This window comes from Gopherus evgoodei, chromosome 9, assembly GCF_007399415.2.
Source record: "Gopherus evgoodei ecotype Sinaloan lineage chromosome 9, rGopEvg1_v1.p, whole genome shotgun sequence".
Lineage (NCBI taxonomy): Eukaryota > Metazoa > Chordata > Testudines > Testudinidae > Gopherus > Gopherus evgoodei.
In genome coordinates, this window is record NC_044330.1 from 8,227,460 (window position 1) to 8,250,673 (window position 23,214).

Sequence of the window (23,214 nt, forward strand, 5' to 3'; positions counted from 1 at the left end):
CTCTCATCTCCAGGATTGTTCTCTCTGGAGCCTAACGATGTATTGAGTCTTAATGTTGTTAACTGTTTCATTGCTGATCATTGCAGTAGAGAAATCCAGTGACTGGGATTGTATGGGGAGCCTGAGCAGAGCATCATCCCTTTACCCCATGCACATCTCCACCCTGGGCTGGGCATTTCAAGGCGTGGAAGGGGAAGGTACTGGAGAGGGAGCAGCTGTTGTTGTCCAGGATGGGCGGCAGCTGCACCAAGGGCCTGGGGGCACAGGATCAATGGCAGGTTTCATCTGGATTCCCTCCCAGCAGCTGTGCGGAAGGCCTGGGCTGTGTGCGGTGACCTCTGCCTGGGCTGTGTGGGAAGGTCTCTGAGTCAGTGGTCCTTGAATGTGGCCTTTCTGGGGCTGAGTGCTGCAGGGTGGGCAGGGGAGAATGTGGATTGGTCTTTCCCTTGCTCTGGGGCAGTAACTGGCTGCTTCTGAGAGGGGTTGTAGTGAACGTAGTGCAAAACTCCACTATGCCTCCTCACCGACCCAGAGAGGAGAGTGCCCACTACTGCCGCAAATGTGCCTCCCGCTCTGGTTAGCTCCTGAGAGCTGGCCCCCTGCAGCCTATTGGAAATTTCCCTGGTAAATTTATTAAGGTTTTACCACAACTCAGTTTCCACACAAGCATTCCTTTTATTAGTCCAAAGGCCACTTGGCGCTGGTTACATCCAAAATATCAACATAAGTAGATTGACCCTTGTATTCTACCACCAGCAACATAAGAACGGCCAGACTTGGTCAGATCAAAGGTCTATCCAGCCCAGTATCCTATCCTCCGACTGTAGCTGATCCCAGGTGCCCCAAAGAGAATGAACAGAACAGGTCACCATAAAGTGATCCATCCCCTGTCGCCCATTCCCAGCTTCTGGCAAACAGAGTCTAGGGACACCATCCCTGCCCATCCTGGCTGATAGCCATTGATGGACCTGTTCTCCATGAACTTATCTAGCTCTTTATTGAACCCTGTTATAGTCTTGGCCTTCACAACATCCTCTGGCAATAAGTTCCAAAGGTTGACTGTGCATTGTGTGAAGAAATACTTCCTTTTGTCTGTTAAACCTGCTGCCTATTTCATTTGGTGACCCCTAGTTATTGTGTTATGGAATGGAGTAAATAACACTTCTTTATTTACTTTTTCCACACCAGTCATGGATTTTATAGACCTTTATCATATCCTCCCTTAGTCGTCTCCAGGGTGGACTTGATTTAAATCACTCATCAGGAAGACTCCATTTTAATCATGGTTTTCTACATAAAAGTGCATTCTTGTTGGTTGGTATAACCTTAATATATGTTCTTCACAACTCAGAGATAGATGTAGGTTTCATTTTTAGAAGGTACACACTATACATTTTTAAACAGTGATTTCTTTTGAAAACTTTTCAGATTAGTTTTACAGCTGTATCAGAAGATGAATGATCGGTTATTTCATTTACCAAAGATAATTGAAGCAGGTATTTATGATGTCATTGGGAGGTGAATAATCTCCAATTAATATTTGGAGGATTTTCTTGCCAGGCTGTATTTGGAGGCGAACATCACCAGACATTTTAAATTGTTTTATTTAACTAAAACAACAACATTAAGTATTCTGGGTTTTTTTTTCTTCAACAGCAAACGTAATATTTTCACAAAAAAGCATGTGTCCCTCACTTCTCACATTTATCTCCAGACTTCTTCTCCTGTCCAGATCTAGTCAGCTCCAAATAATCTTCAGTTTATTTAACTCTTTGAAACTTGGTGCTTTTCCTTTTAGAGAGAGGTAAGGGATTGACTCTATGTACACAAATGTGCAGAGGGACAATAGGGTTGAGGTCTGTTATTCTCACCCCTATATATTTATTTATTTAAAAACATATTTGCTGTTAACAAGCCTGTTACCTCTGTGGAGACCAATCCAGTCTGAGAACTGCAAAACCTAAGCATCTCTGATGGTATCTTCTAGACTGAGCCCTGAGTCCCATTGGGTAGGTAGAAAGATTAACCCAAATAATCTATGCAGAAGCCCCTGGAACCCCATGAGATTGGGTCCCTAATCCGTGAATATATTGTCTCGCACTATAGAATTAGAATTTATAATCCCTATTCCATTATATGAGACATTATAACGCAAAGATGTATCTTAATTAAAACTATCTTTTGGTTGTTTTCTTCAAAAAGCTTTTTATTAAAAAGTCTGTTTTTAATTAATAAATCAGTGCGAGAAGATACCACAACATCTGGAAGGAAGGTCCCGATTATGGGATTGGTTCCCTCTGCTCCAGCTGGATGTTCTCCTTCCCTGAGGCCTTCATCCTCCTCAGTAGCACAGAGCCTGTCAGACCAGGGGCGGGACCGTTGTACTGTGTCCCAGAAAGTCTCATCTATGTACCTCTCTGTCTCCCTCAGCTCCTCCAGCTCAGCCACCCTGGTCTCCAAAGCCCGTACACGGGCTCTGAGGGCCAGGACCTCCCTCCTTGCACCGAATGCACACACATGCCACCAGCCCATAGGGCGGGTGATCCTACATGCTGCATTGGGTGCACTAAACTAGGTAATCCCCACTCTGTTGCTGGACTCCTGCCTTCATCCTCTTTTTTTACTCTCGCAGCTCGTTGCTTTGTTTTCATCAGGGGGTGTCTTTTGGCCTAAGTTTAAGGAATGTTAGTGTTTGTAGCCCCCCACTCTCCCTCTAAACTACCTCACAAAACTCCTGTTAGCCGCTCCTGTTCCAAAAGCTTCATTAAGCTCTCGGCTTTGCCTAGCAGGCTGCTAGGCTCAGCACCCAACCAGTCAACACATGGTCCCCCAAACAACCAGACCACATGGTATATTTCAGTCGAGCAGCAAGCACAACACACACTCTCACAAACTTACCCCAAGGGTCATGTAATCGCTCTTCCTTCGCCTGGAGAAGTTCCTCGCAAAGCTCCTCTGTTAGCCTCTCTGATACATACAATACAGTGATCAGCGTCCACCCGACTACGCCAACCAGGTCAGGCCCAGGAGACATCTTCCGCCAGAGGGGTAAGGAAAAGTTCTGACTGCTCGAAGAGCTTGCTAACAAACAAGCGATGTCTTTGCTGGTGGTTGGACCTTAGCTAAAGGCAATTGAAGCAGTTTAGGGCTGCACTCTGCTCGTCAAGGTTTTTTTCCCTTCTCTCTCTATCATATTTTGTCCCTGACTACTGCACTAAGCATTTCTATCCAATTTATTCACTGCACCTGGTACCCAATTAACTGTTTTTCTTTAAGGTTTGGGCTAAGCAACAGGTCTAAACAAGGGAATGCTGCTATTCCAAAGGGTCCCTATGCATTTAACACACAGTCCTTGTTTCTCACCATTTCTCTTTTTGGTCACATGCTTTGGGCCTGTCACTCATGCTAAGATCCAAACTCAATTTAAAACCATAGCTCACATAGAGCTATTGTGGCCTGTATTGCTACATGTCCTGAAATGGTGTTGGGTGTGGGTGTGTTCTAACTCTCCCCACCCCCCTATTCTTGGGTTTTCCACAGCCCCTGCTCTATCTGGCTAGTCAGTCACTGCAGGCACATAATTAGCCTGATCTATGCTACAGGAAATGCCCCTTGCTGCCCGTGGGTGTCAGTAATGTGTGCAGGAGGGTGGTGTGGCTGCAGGTGTAACCAAGGACATGCCTTGCCCAGCTCTGGTTCAGCCGCACTTATTGCTGATGTCCATTGTCGGTGCTAGGCAGGTCCTGAGCCTGGCCACTGGCCCAGCAGGGCGAGTGAAAGGTCTGGGGCTAGCACAGATCCTTGTCCCAGGGAGGAAGCTGTTTGTGGAGCAGAGGGACTATAAGGTGCCAGCTCGGCTTGCGTAGCTTATCCCTCCAAGGTGATGTCCATATGTGCCAGCCCACCCCTTATTCCCCTGTCCCCCCAAGACTTGATGGAGGAAGCAGGCCTCTGGCCTGCAGCCTGAGCAACCCGTTCCATAGATCATAGAGCTGCAGCCTGTGTGTGTACACCATATCCGTCTGCGAGGCCATCAAGGGCCCCCTTATTCCAGGGTGACCTTGGCAGCAGAGGATGCATTGGAGACCCCGAATTTCTGCTGCAGAGGTAACCTCTAGAACAGTGGTCTCCAAACTTTTTTGATCGCACGCCCCTATCAGAAAAAAAAAAATAAAAAAATTTTGAGCACGCACCCCCTGCCACGCCATTTTTGCCGCCCCAAGCCAAAAAAAAATAAAAATAAAAAGGCACTGAGATGCCTTCAGAGCAAAAATAAATAAATAAAAAGCTGCCTGAAGTGCTGCACACCCCAAAGAATCCTCTTGCGCACCCCACTTTGGAGACCACTGCGCTACAAAACTAGTATGGTACCTGCCAGTTTCTCCCAAGCGCCACCAGGGGGCAGCATGGCCATTTCAAGCAGCATTGAGGGTGCTGGACGCTGCCAGACTCACTTCCAAGCCCTGCTGTGGGCGAGTGCAGAACTCAGGGTGGGGGAGGCCCTGGGCTCTTGGGGCTGCCCCTGTGAGCTGGCCTAGGGCCAGGGCTGCATCCCAGGGCAAAGCCTGCTGGGCTCACTGCAGCAGTGGGTCTGTGTTTGGGGGCTCCAAGCCCTTCTGGGGGCTGCTCTGCAAACCCACTCTGGGGGGACCCACTGCTCTGCTGGGGGTGTCTGGGATTGTGATCCCTCTGCTGGCCTCCTTGTGCAGCGTCTCCTCCTCGGTCTCTGGCCCCTCTTCCCTGCCTCCCCTTGGGCATCTCTGGGGAAAACCCGCTGCTCTTTCCCGGCATGCTTTGCTAATGAGATTCCTGCACCCCTGTCTGTTGTACCCAAGAGCTGTGGGGATGCCTGGGAGTTTCTGCCTGAGATCCTCAGCCGGGCTTCGCGGTCACCCCTCTGCTCTCCTCTGAGGCCTTGCTGCATCAGAAGAGCTCACGCTGCTCCTCCGCCTGCAGTGGGCCCCAGAGCCCATGGGGAGAACTGAGGAAATGAGAGAGAACCCAGGAGTTCTGACTCCACCCACGCCATGCAGAATGGGAACATCCATGGGAAGGAGTTCAGTGCCCTTGTGGCCCCCTCGGCTAGAGCTGCGGATCCTGTGCCTGATGTGAGCAGGGCCTGGCAGCGGGGATCTGAAGGCTCACGTAGCCCAAGCCGGGCTGGGATTGCTCTTCATGGGTGGGGATCCGCCTGGGCTGGTGCCACCCTGTCCTGGGCTGTGTGGGAGCTGTCTCCTGTTGCTGGTGAGGTCTGAGGTTACTCCAGGCAGGGCTGGGACTGAGCAGCGCCTCTCCCTTGTGTGCTCTGTGCTCAAGGGAGGAAATGGGGTTTTGCAGAGGCCCTGAAGCCCAGTATGAGAGATGGGTCTCCCCAGCCTAGGATCACTTACCCAGGGCTGGTCCCCAATCTGTCCTGTAGTGTCCTGTCCCCCACCTTCCCCCCAACGTGCTCAGGATCTGCTGCAGTTCCCACCATCTTCCTCCTTTGGGAGAGGTGTCCAGCACCACCCCTAGCAGCTTGGGGCTCCAGCCTCCTCCAGAGTCTCTTCTCAGGCCTTTGAGAATGTTGGCTCCCAGCTCACCCCACTTCAATTGTCATCCCCCCCCACCCCCCACTTCTCTGCGGTGACAGGATGAAGGCCAGGGCCAGGCACTCCCTTGGGGGCACCTCCCTGCACTTCCTAGAGCCCTGGTATTTGGAGCAGACCAGCACCAGGCTGAGCTGTGAGACACCCATCGGTCTGGCTTTATATGGGGCCGTCCCTCCTCCACTGCTCCAGTGGGATGGACCAGAGAGAGCATCGAAAACCTCCCCACCTTCCTGGGTGATGAGGGTGGAAGATGGAGCTAAGGGCTTGCGACACTTCAGTGACTCTCCCCCCATTTTCTCCCCCACTGGAAACGATACTGGCCTCCTTTGTGAAGGGCTTGGAGCTCCACGGGTGACAAGGACAGTGGAAGAGCAAAGTGCTGGGAAAGGTGAGCTCTGGATTCCCATCCAGAGGCTTCTGTGCAGTAACAATCAGGGCGTTTTCTGGTGGCAGCTGAAGAACTGTCTCCCCTCCAAGTGGGAAGAATTCCTGTGGCCCCTCAAGAGTACGTCTACATGGCAGCGTGAGCCCAGGGTTTGAACTGTGGCTCAAACCTAACCCCCCTTCCATTTACATGCACCAATCCAGGGTCCCAGGACCCCACAAGGGTGGAGGATTTGCGCCTGACTCAAACTAGGTCCTGGGTTTCAAGCCCTTTTTTTTTTTTTTTTTTTTTTTTACAGTGTAGATGCAGCCACACTGAACTCATGCTCTGGGGGTCTACTTAAAAAACCCATGGGCCGGCCTTCCGTGTCTTCTGGAGAGTCAGGTTTGGACAGTAAAGTTTTCCCGCGCTGCATCACGGACCAAGGGCTAAAGGTGGTGCATTCTGGGGTGGTGCTGGGAAGTCTCAGTTGTGGGAGTTGGACTCAGGCCTGCAAAATGCAGTGTCGATGCTGGAGCCCCAGGTGCGGACCCAGGTTCAATCCTTCCTAACCTGGGGTTGCAAACGTGTTTAGATGCTCAAGCCCAGGCTCTGCTAGGTCAAGTTCTGCTAACCCTGGGCTTGCACTGCAGTGTGGACAGGCCTGAAAGGGCTTTGACTGAGAGCACGGTCCTTGCTTGCGACAACCCGCTGTGAGCCGGGGGCTTGGGACCGGAGAACAGCCATGGAGGAGCCGGCTGGCACGCGCTGTCTGCGTATCGTGGAGTTGCATGTCAGTTTATGCTGCATGTCCCTCACCTTGGCAGGTGAATTTGCTGACAATCCCTGTGTGCTAACTGCATTGAGGGAGGGTATCCAGGGCTGTTGCCGGTGCCTTTTGTTCTGGGCAATAAAATATTTGAAGATCCATCTATACTGCAGTGAAAACAGCCGTGGCCAGCCCGTGCTGGCTGACGAGCTCACAGGGTTATAAAATTGCAGTGTAGACCGGGATCCTCCTGCCTCATGGGGTCCCAGTGCCTGGGCTACAGCCCAAGGCCCAGTGTCCACACTGCAGTTTTATAGCCCCAGCTCAAATCAGCTGACACAGATTGGTTGCGGCTGTTTCATTGTAGTGTAGACAGACCCTGAGGGAATCAGCCTGGCCCATATCTCACATCTAGACCGAACGCGATGCTTCGGGGGGATCTATGAAACCTCAGTTGGCCTTTGGGGAGCTGAGAGGCTAATGGGAGGAGAACGTTGGTGACCTGCAGTGCCTATGGCGAGGATGCGCCTTCGGGACGTCTGGTTCTCTGTGGTGGCTCAGGCAGAGCACTGGCCTCAGCACAGCGCTGGAATTGTTCTGTGGTAGTGAAAACCAGTTTCCAGCAGCCCTTGGCTTTGACTGGGGAGTGGTGGAGCTGCAGCTTCTTCCAATTAAAGGGACCTCCTCATTCATGAGCATCCAAGTGCCGGCAGCACTTAAGTTGAAATGTGATGTCCGGCTATGGCCCAGCTTGTGGGGTTTGCAAGAGCCCCCGGCACAATGTGCTGTGACTCCTTCCAAATGGAGAAGACGGCACCTCAGTAGCTCACCCCTTCATGCAGGATGCCTGGGCACTTGAGAAATGACCCAGTAGTGGGGGTGATCTACTGACTAGCTGAGCAGCGACCCACAGAGCATCGGGGCTCGGGTGCTGGGAATGCCTAGCAAGGGGGTCTGTGCTGCTTGCCTGGGCAGTGCAGGAGGTGAGACCTGAGTGGGGGGGCAGCCGTTGCAGGCTTGTGACTCAGGGATGTCTGGGGCATGACTGAACCTGACACAGCAAACAGCTGACTCCTTCTGTGAACGTCGAACTCTCCCACAATTGCCGTGGGCCTGGCGGAAGAGGGACGACTGATGTCCCAGCTTCCCAGCCACCCCTGGTGGTGCTTGGGCCAGCTGTTGAGATGGTCACAGGGGCTCTGACCAGAACACGTCTCACCCAACAAGGCCCCTCACAAACGATGGACGAGGGCTCTGGAGGGATTCTTTGGCTGATAACTGATCTGGGTGGAAACCTTGGCTTGATCCCGTTAACAACAAGGAGCTGTTAGGACACCTGGACAAAGGGCTGAGAAGCCAGGGGGTCTTGGCTAACACAGTGTCTGCTAGTCTGGAGTTGTCAAGGTTTCTTTCCCCACTTTGAACTTTAGAGTGCAAATGTGGGGACCTGCATGAACACTTCTAAGCTTAATTACTAGCTTAGATCTGGTACACCGCCACCAGCCAGAATTTAGTGTCTGGCACACTTTCTGTTCCCCCAAAACCTTCCCTGGATAACACAGATCCAAACCGCTTGGATCTTAAAACAAGGAGGAATTAACCATCCCCCCTTCCTTTTTCCCCCACCAATCCCTGGTGAGTTCAGGTCCTATTCCCTTGGATCTTAAAACAAGGAAAAATCAATCAGGTTCTTAAAAAGAAAGCTTTTAATTAAAGAAAGAAAAGGTAAAAATTATTTCTGTAAAATTAGAGTGGAAAATGCTTTACAGAGTACTTAGATTTATATAGCCCAGGGGAAACCCCTTCTAGCCTCAGGTTCAGAGTTATAGCAAACAGAGGTAAAAATCCTTCCAGCAAAAGAAACATTTACAAGTTGAGAAAACAAAAATAAGACTAATCCGCCTTGCCTGGCTATTACTTACAATTTTGAAACATGAAAGACTGATTCAGAAAGATTTGGAGAGCCTGGGTGTGTGTCTGGTTCTTCTTAGTCCCAAGAGCAAACAACCCCCCCCCCCAAAAACAAACAAACAAAAAAAGCACAAACAAAGACTTCCCTCCACCAAGATTTGCAAGTATCTTGTCCTCCTATTGGTCCTCTGGTCAGCTGTCAGCCAGGTTTACTGAGCCTCTTAACACTTTACGGGCAAAAGAGACATGAACCCTTAACTATCTGTTTGAGAGGAGTACAAAGCACAGAGCTTGGAGGAGGCTAGAACCAGGAACACCCCAGATTTTCCCTGGTGAAGGCAGTTGCATGGCAGAGGGGGTGACCCACATTGCATGACAATGCACAGGGCGGGATGGTTGAATGTTTTTTAAAGCCCAGCCCTGGCATCTGGGCATGAATTTCCAACGCATTCTTATTTTTCTAACCCCAGCACCTCAGAGCCCTGGTCTTACACCAAGCCTCTGTGGCAATAGCAGCTGTTCAAACAATGGGCCCTGCCCCAAAGAGCTTTCGATTTAAGGATAAGATGAGAGGACATGGATAGATGGGGGAGCACAAGAAAAGACTGACACTTTGCTGCTGCCTGTCACAATATTGTATCAGCAGTCTGGCTTTGGTCGGCACTTCCTACCCAGGGGGGTGTAGCCAATGAGGAATGGGGGCGGGGGGGGGATTTGCCCCAAGACCAGGTGTCTCTGTCTAGAAGAGATGAGTGGGTGGGTTGGGTATGGGGAGTGCTGGGTGCACTCTATGGCCAGTCTCTCTGCAGGAAGGTGGCCGGAGGTGATTCCCTTCTGGCCTTGCTGTCCAAGAACAGAGAGCGCAGCCTCGCCTAGGGTGGGGAACCTGGTCATTTTGGCCAATCCATGTCTCTGCCTGGGGAAGCAATGCAGTGTTCACCTTTGGAACTCCTTGCCAGGGGATTTTGTGAAGGCCAACAGTAGAACTGGGTTCAAAAAACCTAGACTAGTTCATGGAGGATAGGCCCATCAATGGCTACTAGCCACAGTTCAGGGTTGCCACCCAATGCTCAGGGCCCCCCCTAAAGCTCTGACTACCAGGAGGGGAAGACCTAGATCCCTCCATAATTTCCCTATTCTGTACAGTTCCCGCTGCAGCTCTGATACTGGCTGTGGATGGAGATAAGAAGCAGGACAAGATGGCCTGTGGTCTGACCCAGTGTGGCAGCTCCTGTTCTTATAAACATGCTCACCAGGAGTGACAAGACGTGTTTGTGTCTTGGTTTGTAAAGCCTTTGGGGGTGATGGTGGGGGAGGGGGGAACTGGACAATGCCCACTGCATCCTGCCCCTCGCTGTCCGGAGCACAGTGCTTCTCCTGCGAATTAACCAGATCCCCCAGCAGGCTGCAAGGGAAGTCCATCTAGGAGATTTAGTGGGAAGGAGAGGAGTCAAAGCTTCATTTAATTCCACCTGGTGCTTTATCCATCTCTGATCTGGCTGCTGTTGCAGCTTTTAACCTGCTGCCTCCTTAATCCGGAGTTTTCCCCGAGTTTCCGAGCAGGTTCAGATTAACCGGGTCTAATCGTGTGATCCCTTAACAGGATCAATCTATGCGATCTGTGATTAATAGCAGCCAAATCCCCCTGGGGCTGAGGGCTTCTCAGGAAAGGTAGGAGGGGAGCCCACAGGTGTGGGGTGGGGGCTGAGGCCAAACCTGGTGGTGGGGCTGAGTGTGCTAGGCCAGACCCCAGCTGGAGTAGGAAAGGGAATGCCTCACCCGGTCTGGAGCAGGCAGGGAGCCTTGGGTGGGGGGGTTCTATGTTGGGGAGACACCCAGAGATGTACCTGCCGTGGCCTAGCTGCCACCCCTGCATGAGGTTTGGCTCGGGAGCTGTCCCAGCCCCAGGCCTGAGGGTGCTTGGCCAAGCCTTGGCTGTCCCAGATGCCTTTTCAGGGAGCTCCCTTGGGAGTGTGGACAGCTCGTTCCCTTCCCTGATCTGCCTCGCATGCGCTAGAAATTCACAGATGCTTCCCCCACCCCCATATCAGTTAAGCCCTGCCAGATGGTGCCAAGATGCAGTAATCTGCTCAGTGGCTGGTGCCCTCTGAATCCCAGCCGCATCCCTCCCTGGTAGGTTGGCTCCCCACACAGCTCAGGGGGTGGAGGTGGGCAGGAACAGGGAGCCTGGGAGGAGTGTAGGGACCCACCGACTGGCTGCACCCAGCACTGTGACTTAGCTGCCAGAGAAACCATGTAAAGACCTTGGCCGCTGGGGGATGCACCATCTCTGCACCCCTGCCTGGCATTTGGGGGGGTGCTGGGCCACTGGAAGAGCTGCCCGGTGTCTGCCCCCTGGACAGGTATGGGGGGGGGCTGCATTGCTGGGGGAGATGCACTGTCTCTGCACTCCTGCCTGGCATGCGGGGGGGAGTGTGTGCTGGGCCTCTGGGAGAGCTGCCTGGTGTCTGCCCCCTAGACAGGTATGGGGGGTGGGGTGGACTGCATCGCTGAGGGAGAGGCACTGTCTCTGCACCCCAACCTGGCATGCGGGGACTATGTTGCAGGGGGAGCTGCACTCTCTGCATCCCAGCCTGGTATTGGGAGGGGGCAGTACCATGCTGTGCGGGGAGTTGCCTTTAACACCCTGCCTGTGCCCCATCTCCCTGTGAGTAGTACACTCAGAACCTGTTGCTAGTGCTGGTGTCTGAAGCCCAGGGTGTGGCAGGGACGGCTGAGTCCTTCCATGTCGCCAGAGGATCCAGTTCTTGTGTTTGTGCTGCCGCAAGTGCTCTCCTTGCCCTAGACCACTCTGACATGTGCAGGCCCCGGTAAATCCCAAACTGGAGTCTCTGATCTGCCCGACCTGGAGTGGGGCAGGGCAGAATCTGGCTCCCTCTTCCCTGGTTCTCTGGTGTTGGGTTCCTGGCCAAACCCCTCTAGTCCCCGGTGAAGCTGGCCAGGCTGCCTGTGGAGGACAGAGTTCAGCAGGGCTGGGATCTGTGTCCCCAGTTGCCATGTGGGATGGAGCAGAGTCTTTTGGCTCCTCTGCCCAGGGACACCTGCCCACGCGTGTGGACGCACGGGAGAGGCGGCGCCTATGACATTAAAATGGAATTTGCAAACTCTCTCATTAAGTGCAGCTTTGTCTCTTAGTTAATGACCCCCCCCACACACACACCCCTTCCCTTCCCAAAACTGACTGCTCTTGGAGTCGCAAAGCAGAACTGGAGGAGACCAGCTCCTTCCCACTGGGGCTGGCCCCTCTGGTGCATTGCTGGTCTGCAGGCCTTAGTCAAGATTTAAACGATCCAAGCGCCAATTTCTGGCCACTTTTTCCCTGTTCCTGGCCCTTATCTGCATGAGACTAGTCAGGCCCATCCTGAGGAGGAGTGGGAGCCCCAGCTGAGTTTTGGGGCACAGGAGGCCCCACGCTGGGTCTGTGGCAGGAGGTGTGTGGTTTGTGTGTGGCTCCAGAGAGGACAATATTGTAATGATGGCTGTGGAGCCAGCAGGGGGCACCCAGGCCTTTTTGGTGAGCCCCACAAAAATGGAGGCTACTACTTTTGGTATCCAGCTTCACTGGTCAGGTTGGATGCAAGTTGTTCAGTGTTTGGGCCCAGGCTAGGGCCCCGTCAGTCTGAGTGCTCTGTCTCTTCCACAGCGCGTTGCAGGGTGAGGAGGCCGGCCCAGAGCTTGCTGCAGAGAGGACCTCGTGTGCCAGCTGCAGTGAAGGGAAATCACTGAGGTTTGCTGGATTAGCTGTGACAACAGACAGTCAGGCCAGACTCCTCTGCGTTCCCCAGCTTACCTGGGTGGGGGCAGGGAATGTGTGCTATTGTCTCATCAATCTAGGGGGTGTGGGAGGCTGCTGGGAAGGGGCAGTGGGAAAGTCTCAACCTCCCGTCCCCCACTGGACTTGATAATGTGTATGACCAAGGCTTGAGCTCCTAGGTTAGCACCGCAGCAAAGGGCAGCCCCTTTGTCTGAGGATCTACCCCTGCATCCACTTACAGTGGGAAAAGTGCATCAGCTGGATCTTGCTGCTAAAATGACTGGCACTGAAACAGTTAACACTGACATTTGAATAGTCTTTTGTAGGTTCCAGAGTTAAAAGCCAGCTGAGCTGGCTGGGACAGCCAGCTCCTGCTCCCCAGCTGTGAAACACCCAGGGCTCTGCTTGGGGCCACAGAACCACTCCTGCAGTTCATGGACCCATCTGCATTGGTTGGCTCTCAACTGGGCATCTGCCTTGGCCGGCTCTCACCTGGCCATCCTCCTTTTTTGCAGGCTGTGGAAACAGTGCCCTGAGCTCCGACCTGTTCCAGCTTGGCTACACGGATGTCACCAGCATTGACTACTCTCCGGTGTGCATCGCGGGCATGCGAGCCCGCTACGCCCAGTGCCAGGGCCTGCAGTGGGTGGTGATGGACGCTCGGGACTTGGCCTTCACAGACGGCACCTTCGATGTGGTTCTGGAGAAGGGCATGCTGGATTCCATGATGGTGGCAGAGATGGACCCCTGGAACGTGTCGCCTGAGACCATAGCGCTGCTGGACCAGGTGCTGAAGGAGGTGAGTGGGCAGGACTCGGAGGTCGTTAGAGGCTCTGATCCCCTTACTGCAGTCAGGGCAGCGTAGGACCAGACTTGGGCCCAGCTGGGATGTGGACTTGTATCCCCAGTGCTGACACCTTGACACCTGCTCGTGCAAGCATCTGGCGGTAATGGCTGGCCTTGGTCGGAATGGGCAATCAGGTGCCCTCGAAGGGCAAGGCCCTGTCTCCAGACAACAGCTCCACCAGGCATGCTGGGAAAGGCTTGGCTGTGAAGGGGCCCATGTGTTAAAGCTTGCCAGGCGCGGTGGACACGCAATGTGAATGTGTGACAAAGCTGGGACTGAGCACCCCTTCCACCCACAGGAGAACGGCCCCGGCTGCCTGACTGCTCCAAAGCCAGGGGCAGAGTTGGGCCGGCCCAGCCCAGCCCTTGTCCAGGTGGGAGCCAAGCGGCATTGAGATCAGGTCTTGGCTCAATTCTATGCTCTCATCTATGGGTCTGGGGGAGCTGCCTCTCCTCAAATCAGGGTGCTAGTGACTCCTCCCCACCCACGCTCCATATGGAGCTCTTCCACTACCAGCATCTCCCCCAGCTACCGGGGCACATCCCAGCCATTCTCCTTCCTCCTGGGAACTGCTGAGCAGTGAGACACTGGAGAGAATACAGTGTCCATGGCTTGGCCCAGAGACCTCTGGCCACTGGTGATCTTGCTCTGCCCCAGGGCTGTGTCCTGAGGTTGGGGAGGGGAGATGCTCTTGTGTTCCTTGCTGGTCTTTCAGAGATGGCTGGTGTGATGGGGTAGGGGCTGTCTGTGTGGGGAGTGGGAGAGCAGGGGAGGACTTTAGGGGATGGACGATACCAGAGCCTGTAACCTGAGCTAGGTAAGGGAGGGGAAAGGTCAACACCTTTGCCCGGGAACAGTTTAAGTTTGGGCTTGGGGCTGTGTGGGCAGAATTCAGGGTATCCTAGCTAGGATCCAAGCACCCTGAAAGCCCAGAAGGACTCGGTGGAGGGGACCTGACTGTGCCTGCAAGCTCTGTTGTAACCTGTGTTCCTATTGTCCAATAAACCTTCTGTTTTACTGGCTGGCTGAGAGTCACTGTGGGTCCCAGGAAGAGGGGTGCAGGACTGGACTCCCCACACTCTGTGACAGCTGGTTTTGGCAGGGCAGGGATGTTGGTCCACAAAACTGCCAGATGGGCATCTCTGAGACAACACCAGGAAGGCAAAAGCAGGTGGGGAGGAACTGTGGGTTGAGATAGTGGCTTCAGTAGAGCTGGGAGCCCAGGGCTGGGATGGCAGGGGGGGCTGCAGATTGGCACAGAGGGGCACCGGCAGAGCTGGGGGGGGGGGAGAGCCCAGGGCAGGGATGGCAGAGGGGGCTGCAGATTGGCACAGAGGGGCACCGGCAGAGCTGGGGGGGGAGCCCAGGGCTGGGACGGCAGAGGGGAGCTGCAGATTGGCACAGAGGGGCACCGGCAGAGCTGGGGAGGGGGGAGCCCAGGGCTGGGATGGCAGAGGGGAGCTGCAGATTGGCACAGAGGGGCACCGGCAGAGCTGGGGGGGAGCCCAAGGCTGGGATGGCAGGGGGGGCTGCAGATTGGCACAGAGGGGTACCGGCAGAGCTGGGGAGGGGGGAGCCCAGGGCTGGGACGGCAGAGGGGAGCTGCAGATTGGCACAGAGGGGCACCAGCAGAGCTTGGGGGGGGGGGGAGCCCAAGGCTGGGATGGCAGAGGGGAGCTGCAGATTGGCACAGAGGGGCACCGGCAGAGCTGGGGAGGGGGGAGCCCAAGGCTGGGATGGCAGGAGGGGCTGCAGATTGGCACAGAGGGGCACCGGCAGAGCTGGGGAGGGGGGAGCCCAAGGCTGGGATGGCAGGGGGGGCTGCAGATTGGCACAGAGGGGCACCGGCAGAGCTGGGGAGGGGGGAGCCCAAGGCTGGGATGGCAGGGGGGGCTGCAGATTAGCACAGAGGGGCACCGGCAGAGCTGGGGGGGGGAGCCCAAGGCTGGGATGGCAGGGGGGGCTGCAGATTGGCACAGAGGGGTATCGGCAGAGCTGGGGGGAGGAGCCCAAGGCTGGGATGGCAGGGGGGGCTGCAGATTGGCACAGAAGGGCACCGGCAGAGCTGGGGAGGGGGGAGCCCAGGGCTGGGATGGCAGGGGGGGCTGCAGATTGGCACAGAGGGGCACCGGCAGAGCTGGGGGGGGGAGCACAAGGCTGGGATGGCAGGGGGGGCTGCAGATTGGCACAGAGGGGCACCGGCAGAGCTGGGGGGAGGAGCCCAGGGCTGGGATGGCGGGGGGGCTGCAGATTGGGACTGGGGCAGGGTGTGGCCCCGTGGCTGGGACTGGCTCCTTGGAAAGAGTTAACTCTGTGGTTTTGGGTCTGTTAAGGGTGTGAAATTCCTCTCCCCTGTTCCTCCCCAGTACAGTGACTCATCAGGGTTGCCATGGTGATGTGGCCGCTTGCCTGCACATCCTTTCAGTGGCTCACCCTTTGATGTTGTGTTTGGGCCAGCGCTAGCCTGGGAAGCTGGCAGTGGCCGTGGGGGCAGCAGGTCCCTGCCTGGCTGTCAGTGCAGGTGATGAGAGCTTGGCTTCACCCTGCCTTGTGGGGGAGCAAGAGCCAGGGGGAAGCTCCGGTTGTGTGTCAGGGGAACTGCCTGTCAGGAAGATGCAGCTGGCTATGGAATCTCCTCCCATGGAAGGTCTGGCATAGGGGCCATTGCACTGGGGCTCTGGAGACCTGGATTCTCTTCCCACCTCGGCCCTGCTGTCTGACCCTGGGCAAGTCATTTCCCCTCCCACCTGTTGTCCAATGAGGCTGTAAATTCTCTGGCTCAGGAATGGTCTCTTGCTGTCTGTGCAGCACCCAGCACTGTGGGTCCCTGCTCTCAGTTGGGACGTCTGCATGTGTCACTGATCCATAGGGTTAGCTTGCCTCTGACCTTTCCAGGAGGGCAGCCCATATAGCTCTAGGCCCTCAGCCAGCGCTTCTTATGAAAGTCAGTCCCACAGCCTCACTACCCCAGTCATGGAGGAAAAGTCCATCAGTGGCTGTTAGACAAGATGGACAGGGATGTTGTCCCTAGCCTGTGTGTGCCAGAAGCTGGGAGTGGGCGACAGGGGATGGATCACTTGGTGATTCCCTGTTCTGTTCATTCCCTCTGGGGAACCTGGCATTGACCACGGTCAGAAGACAGGATACTGGGCTAGATGGACCTTTGGTCTGACCCAGTGGGGCCGTTTTTACGTTCTTATGATACTGGTACACTGGCTAAAGCATCCCTGTGTCTCATTGTGCAGCAGGACTTTACTCCTTTGGCAGCAATGCAATGCACAGATGTTCTGTCTCTTTGCAAAATGGCGCTTTCACAACACACTGAAATATTTTAGTCAGTGGAATGCACCATGTAAGGTCCTGAGGTTAGGACATGCATGTAAGCTTTACCTTGCTGCAGCATTACCTACCTCTGTAGCCCAAAGCATCCAGCATCTCATCTTTCCCTCACTGGTAGCCAATTCTTACACCCGCTCTGAACACCTTCATCTTCTGTTTCCAGTTACTCAGGACGGGTCCGCACGTCTTGCTTCCCCCTAACTGCCAATCCTTACAAGTTCCTGTCTGGTCCTGGGCTTTCCATTGACTCTCCCAGGCAATTGCATCCATGCCTTGACAGTCTCTGATCGTTCATTAGAACCAACAACCCAGCCATGCCTCTTGCCTACCGAGATTAACTCTTTCAGCCCTACCAGGTTTCCAGACAGCGTGGGTAAAATGAGGCAGTGTCTACACCACAGAGTTTATGTTGGCCTAGCCGGGGCAGCTCTAGGCTTTTTGCTGCCCCAAGCACGGCAGGCAGGCTGCCTTTGGTGGCTTGCCTGCGGAGGGTCCTGGCGTAGCCTCTAGTGTAGACCCAGTGTACACTGACAGGAGTTTTTCCACCCATATAGGAACACCACTTCTCTGAATGTTATTGGCTAATTCTTCTATCGGCAGGGCTGCATCTTCACGGGTTGAGTTGGCATTGCTGCGGCGGTCGGGGCTGTGGCTTTTTCACTCCTCTAACCAACCTGGCTAGGCCATGCCTAAAGCTTTAAGTGTAGATCAAGCCTAAGTCTTACACACTCTTTTTTTTTTTTTTTTCCTTTAAATAATTTCCCACATGCTGTTGTAATGCAGATGATTCAGTGAAGGGCTGAGAGCCCCAGCTTTCCCCAATAGGGGATGGATCTGGCTGGGAATCGTCCCCTAGGGAAGGGCTGGTCCCTTTGATTGAGACCTCTGGAGCCACACCAGCTAAAATGCTTGCAAGGCTTCTCCCTTGCCCTGGGGGTGGAACTGAGTGGGATTCCTCCTGTTTTAACTGTGCTGCATTGCTCGGGGGTGGGAGTGATCATGGTCCTCTAGGCTGAGGGGATGGCAAGAGGGGTTGGACCCTGAGCAACCCTGCCCCACTGTCATTGGACCACCTGAGTTCTTCCTCCTGAATCAAGTGAACCTGGGGACTAGGCACAGAAATGGGCAGTATTAGAAGCCAGATCCCATCCCCACCCCGTTTGATTCCTGCACTTTGATCAATGGTGTTAGCTGGAGACCCCCCTTGCAGAGGGAGATCTGCCTGGCTTGTTCTCCTGGTTGCCTGTGGAAACCCTTGTCAGTATTGACTGGGCACTGGTGTTACCATGGGGACGGGTGATGCCTCCAGCCTAGTATTAATTGGTGCTATAGGGAGATGTGGCTGCAACAGCAGGAAGCTGATTCCACTCCCCAGCGTGGGGCACTGGGGATCGCTGCCTCCTGGGATGGGACATCTGCCCCTCGCCAGCTCTCCTCCTCTGCTTGGCCTTTTACTTTCCCTGGTTTCTCTCTCTCCCTAGGCTGGGTTCTTCATGGGCCAGGATCTCCCCCCTTCAACCCGTTCTGCTCCGGGATGTCTTGCTGTGCCATGTCCAGGTCTGCTCAGAGAGGCTACCTCAATGGGGAACTTGCTCAGTGCCCAGGGCTCCCCTGGGTGACTCGCCCTGGACCAGAGGGATTGGGAAAGAGCCTGGCCTTCTGCTGAGCTTGAAACAGCCCCATGCTCTCTCCAACCCACCCTTGTCCTGGGGCTTTTCTCTGCTCTCCCCCATGTAATTACTGCCTGGCTGTGGCTAACCATGTGGGGCATGACATGGAGGGAGCCTGTGTCCCATCCCCTCTCCCCCTGCTGGCTCCCATGTGTCGTTCAGGAAGAGGGGAGCCAAAGGGGTGGGAGAGATGGGGTGACCATGGAGCTCTACGAGTGTGATGCTCCCTACCCCACCTGCCCTAGAGGCAGCAGCAGTCACCTGCATGATGGCTAGGTGTGGGGAGGGAAGACTTGGGGCACCCCTGTTGCTAAGCAAAGGGGTTTTCCAGGGGCACCATCTGGCCCCCTCATCTACCCCCAGCCAGTTCTCTTATTTGTGATGAGAGGATCCTGCAAACTCTACCCACCCCCCTAGGAATCCTGGGAAGTGTGCTTGGGCAGGGAGTTGCCGGAAGCAGGGGGTCTCACCTAGCCCCTTTCCGGGGGGCAGACTGTCTTTCTCCAGCCCAATCTGGTCTGATTATTTCAAACCATGGGGCTCCCTGTCAATCCGGATGCTTTAGCTTCTCTATTGGCCCTGAATAATCCCTTGCCCTCTGGTTTAGCCTTCACTTGCCTGCAGACTGTTTCCCTATCAGCTCTGGGTGACTTGCCATGGGGCTGGGGCTGCCCCCTGGTACTAAGGGCAGTGGGAGTCACACAGGCGATGGTCCCTGCCAGCTAAGCCGTGCTCTGATCTGTGCCCATCTCTGCTCCCACTCACCATGGCTGGCGGCGATGCTGGCTTCCCAGGGAGGCCTGGGTGGAGGCTGGGGCTGGTGGTGCTGCCTGCAGCTGTCAGTCAACCAAGTTAAGCTCTTGTAACCTTCATGCCGACCTCAGTCCCTCCGGCCCCGCGAGGCTCTGAACTCCCTGCATACTCTCTGGCTTAGAACTGGGCGAAGCAACGTTCGAGGTGGGGTGGCTAGAGACAGGGGCTTTGTACACCCTGCTCTGAGACAGGATGGCTCTGGGGTGGGGGGCAGAGCTGGGCTTAGCAGCCTAGGGGGTGTCTCCCTGCAGCAGTGTAGGGAGAACTAGTCCCCTCTGCTCCTGCACAGGAGGTCTGGGCATGCGCTGCCTCCAATCCCACTGGCCCTTTTACAGCCATGTCCGATTGCAAACTCCTCCCTGATTCACAGCCCTCGCCCCCAACTCTCTTGCCCTAGTGAAGGGGTTTAGGGCTGGAGGGCAGCAGGCAGGGCTGGCGCGGCGCTGTCAGTGCATGCTTGCTTTCCTCCTCCCCCCCATTATGAGAGGAAGGAGCCGAATCCGTCTGCTCCTCTCCCTGGCCTGTTGGATTTGTGGACACTGAAGTGCTGGCTAGGGGGTACTACCCACCCTCTAGGCAGACCCAATGCGGCAGGGACGGCTGGTGCTGCTGTGGCTGGACTGATGACCTGGAAACCCGTATTATGTCAACCTCTGCTTGATTCTGAGCAGTATCTCTCTCATGACTGTCCAACTGGCAGCTCCAATCCTCTTAGGGAGCAGCGCTGGGCTCTCGCTGTAACGAGATTATGGGCGGCCGCCCCAGCCCTTCCCAGTGAACATGGGGGATGTGTGCATGTGCACAGCCACACGGCACCCTGGTGCTGTGTGAACACGCATGGCGATGGCTGCGGGGGGAGCGCAGACCTGCACAGGTGCGACTTGGTAGGCTGTATATGAAACACGTCAGCGCACACACCCGTGAACATGTACAGACCCCAGTGCTCACCAGAGCACGTGGAGTTTCATGCCTCCCCTGCCCGTGCACAGGGGCTCTTGAGCCCTTCACCCAATACTCCTCTCCCAGGCAGTGCCTTCCCTCTTTGCATTCCCATTGCAGAAGCCACCTGGCTAGCGGCAGATCTGTGGACCCTGGGCCCTACATTCGGAGCCTATGGTGTGTGAGGGTCCCCGGGGCACCAGCTCTCCGCTGGTGAGGGGGAGTGGGAGGAGGGGACAGACCCCCAAACAAGAGAAGAATTGGCAGAGCTAGCTGTGTGGGAAGCCTAGGGCTGGAATAGCTGTGGGGCTGTGGGTAGAGATTGAGGGGCATTGGGACCCAGGGCTGGAAGAGGGGGCACTGGGTTGGGATTGTGGGGGCAGGGGCAGGGACAGTGCAGGGGGAGGATGTAACTGGAGCGCCCAGCGGCCCCTGTGAGTTGTGCTAGGGAGTGATCACATCCTGCTGCGCTAGTAGGAGGCGGTGAGGGAGCCTGGGGGCCACTTGGAAGCAGATGCTGCTTCTCCTGCCCATCTCCCCAGAGCCGCTCCGCAGCCGCTACTGGTGGATAAAGTTCTGTGAAGTCGTTTCTTAGCAACAGCCATTAGTCCTCTCTTCACTGGAGATTTCACAGCAGGAGACAGATTCCACCTGGTGTGTGATGGGCCCAGACCCTCCCTTCCTCAGCCGGTCTGCTCTCAGCAGGGATCCACCACCCCTCCCTCCTGCCCCGCCCCCAGGCAGGTCTGGGTATTGAGGAAACAGCTGTAGCAGCCTGACAGGGGAAGATTTTGGCCTGGTGCTGGAAGCCCACTATAATGACTTTTGCACCAGACTGCAGCTCTATAAATGGTGGTGGTGCTGCTGGGTTTTAACAGGGAAAGCGCAGGGGCCCAGGTCCCCAAAGGTATTTAGGCACCAAACTCCCATGGATTTCAGTGCGAGTTTGGTGCCTAAATACATTGGGGGATCTGGGCCAGACATTTCCTGCCCCTCTTGGAGGCAGAAGATCAGACTAGCCAGGCCCCTGGGCCGATTGAGTCTGGCGGTTGCAGTGTAACTTGCTGGATGCTGACCCGCTGTGGGGCTCAGAGGCCTGGGAAGGACCTTCTGAAGCGAGGAGGACCCACTGGTGAGCCTGTGTTGTGTCCCCTTCTGTCTGCTCCACAGAGGAGCTGAGCCTGTTACAGCCCCCAGCGGGGCAGCAGCTTGAGCTCTCAGCTCCGGAGGCACCCGGGCAAGTGGGCCAGGCTGGCGGTTGTCGCTCTAAAAAGCAGTGTAGGAGCTGGAGATTGGGGCTTGTAGCCTTGAATCTATGGTAGCTCCTGCTGCAGCCCTGAGTGGTTCCTCCCGTGTCTTTAGGCAGGCTGCCTCTAAGCACCTCTCGCCTTTCCTTGGTTGTTGCTGTTCTGTCAGCAGTGCCTGAGCCCCAACTGGGGGCCTCTCATGCTCTGGAGCCCTGCCCCATGCTGAGCGCTTGGCTGTCCTGCCCTTGTTCTGGCCGGACAGAAGATGTTCTGCAAATTTCCTCTTCCGTTGCTCTTCTCTCTCCCCAGCTGCCTCCACTCCCCCTCCCCCCAGTTCTTCCCAGCACTGGCCCAGTTATACCCCATTTCCCCACTGTGGATTCCCAGCTGTGGCCCCTCTCATCACGGTAACATCCTTTCACCTGCTCTCCTATCCCATCCCAGCCCCTCTGATCACACAGGTCTGTGTGCTCGGCCTTGGGCTGACTTCCACTCCTCCCTACTTGGCAGTTCACCAGCCTGGGCAGGGGGCTGCTTTTCCCACCCTCTGGATGTGCTGCGTCCTGCTCAGCTGGCTGACAGCTGGCTCAGGGGAGAGACCCTGGCTCTCTGCGCTGACCCTTGGTGGCTGTAAACCCTCCGGGCCAGCTTACCACATCCTGCGATTGAGTGATGGCACCGGGGTGCTGGCCCCAGCTGGCTGTGCTGGAGGAACCGCTGAGGACAGGCTACTGCCTGGCAGGCTGGTGTATCATCAGTGTTTTTCCCCCTGGGTTGAGGAGCTCGCCCATGGCAGAGGTATGGGGTGAGAGCTCTGACCCAGGTAGGGGCTGTTCTCCTGCAGGTCTCCTCCTTGCTCGTGATTCTTGTCTCCTCTGCTAAGCTCTGTAACGTACCTTGCAGCACCCTGCGAATCCCTGTCACCCGGGAGCAGGCTCTTTGACACCGATTCTTCCTTCTGTCGGCGGCTAACCCCCTGTCATTGCCACAGAGCAGGAATTAGGGGATGGGGGGGGGGCAGGCTGGTGGCAGTGACCAGCAGCACCCAGACCTGCCTCAGAAACTCTGCCTCATGCAGATTGGGGCTCTCACAGCTCCATTTCCACCCTCCACTGAGCAGAATTAGGTGGGGCATGTCTGGGAGCAGGAGTCCCAGGTGTGGCTTCAGGGGCAGATTCTGCTAGCCCCATGCCCTGGAGCTGGGTCAGAGCTGGTTCTGGGGGTGTGGTCACACTGGCTCTCAGGCAGTTCAGGTCCTGCTGGCTGAGCATGACTGTTTGCTGGCCGGGGTGAAGTCAGAAAGCAAAGGCACAAAATGAACTCAAACTAGCTATGGGAATAAAGGGAAACAAGAAGACTTTTTATCAATACATTAGAAGCAAGAGGAAGACCAAGGACAGGGTAGGCCCACTGCTCAGTGAGGAGGGGGAAACAGTAACGGGAGACTTGGAAATGGCAGAGATGCTTAATGACTTCTTTGTTTCGGTCTTCACTGAGAAGTCTGAAGGAATGTCTAGTATAGTGAATGCTTACAGGAAGAGGGTAGGTTTAGAAGATAAAATTAAAAAAGAGCAAGTAAAAAATCACTTAGAAAAGTTAGATGCCTGCAAGTCACCAGGGCCTGATGAAAATGCATCCTAGAATACTCAAGGAGTTAATAGAAGAGGTATCTGAGCCTCTAGCTATTATCTTTGGGAAATCATGGGAGACGGGGGAGATTCCAGAAGACTGGAAGAGGGCAAATATAGTGCCCATCTATAAAAAGAGAAATAAAAACAACCCAGGAAACTACAGACCAGTTAGTTTAACTTCTGTGCCAGGGAAGATAATGGAGCAGGTAATCAAAGAAATTATCTGCAAACACTTGGAAGGTGGTAAGGTGATAGGGAATAGCCAGCATGGATTTGTAAAGAACAAATCGTGTCAAACTAATCTGATAGCGTTCTTTG

The 23,214-nt window shown here is 55.1% G+C and overlaps 1 protein-coding gene across 1 annotated transcript in view; it reads left to right on the forward strand.

Moving 5' to 3' along the window:
• Positions 1-23,214, forward strand: part of EEF1AKMT4 (EEF1A lysine methyltransferase 4) — a 33,498-nt gene that overhangs the window by 2,221 nt on the left and 8,063 nt on the right. The window contains exon 2 of the mRNA XM_030575873.1: positions 12,926-13,209. Within this exon, the coding sequence (XP_030431733.1) occupies positions 12,926-13,209 (284 nt within the window). The remainder of the gene's footprint in view (positions 1-12,925; positions 13,210-23,214) is intronic.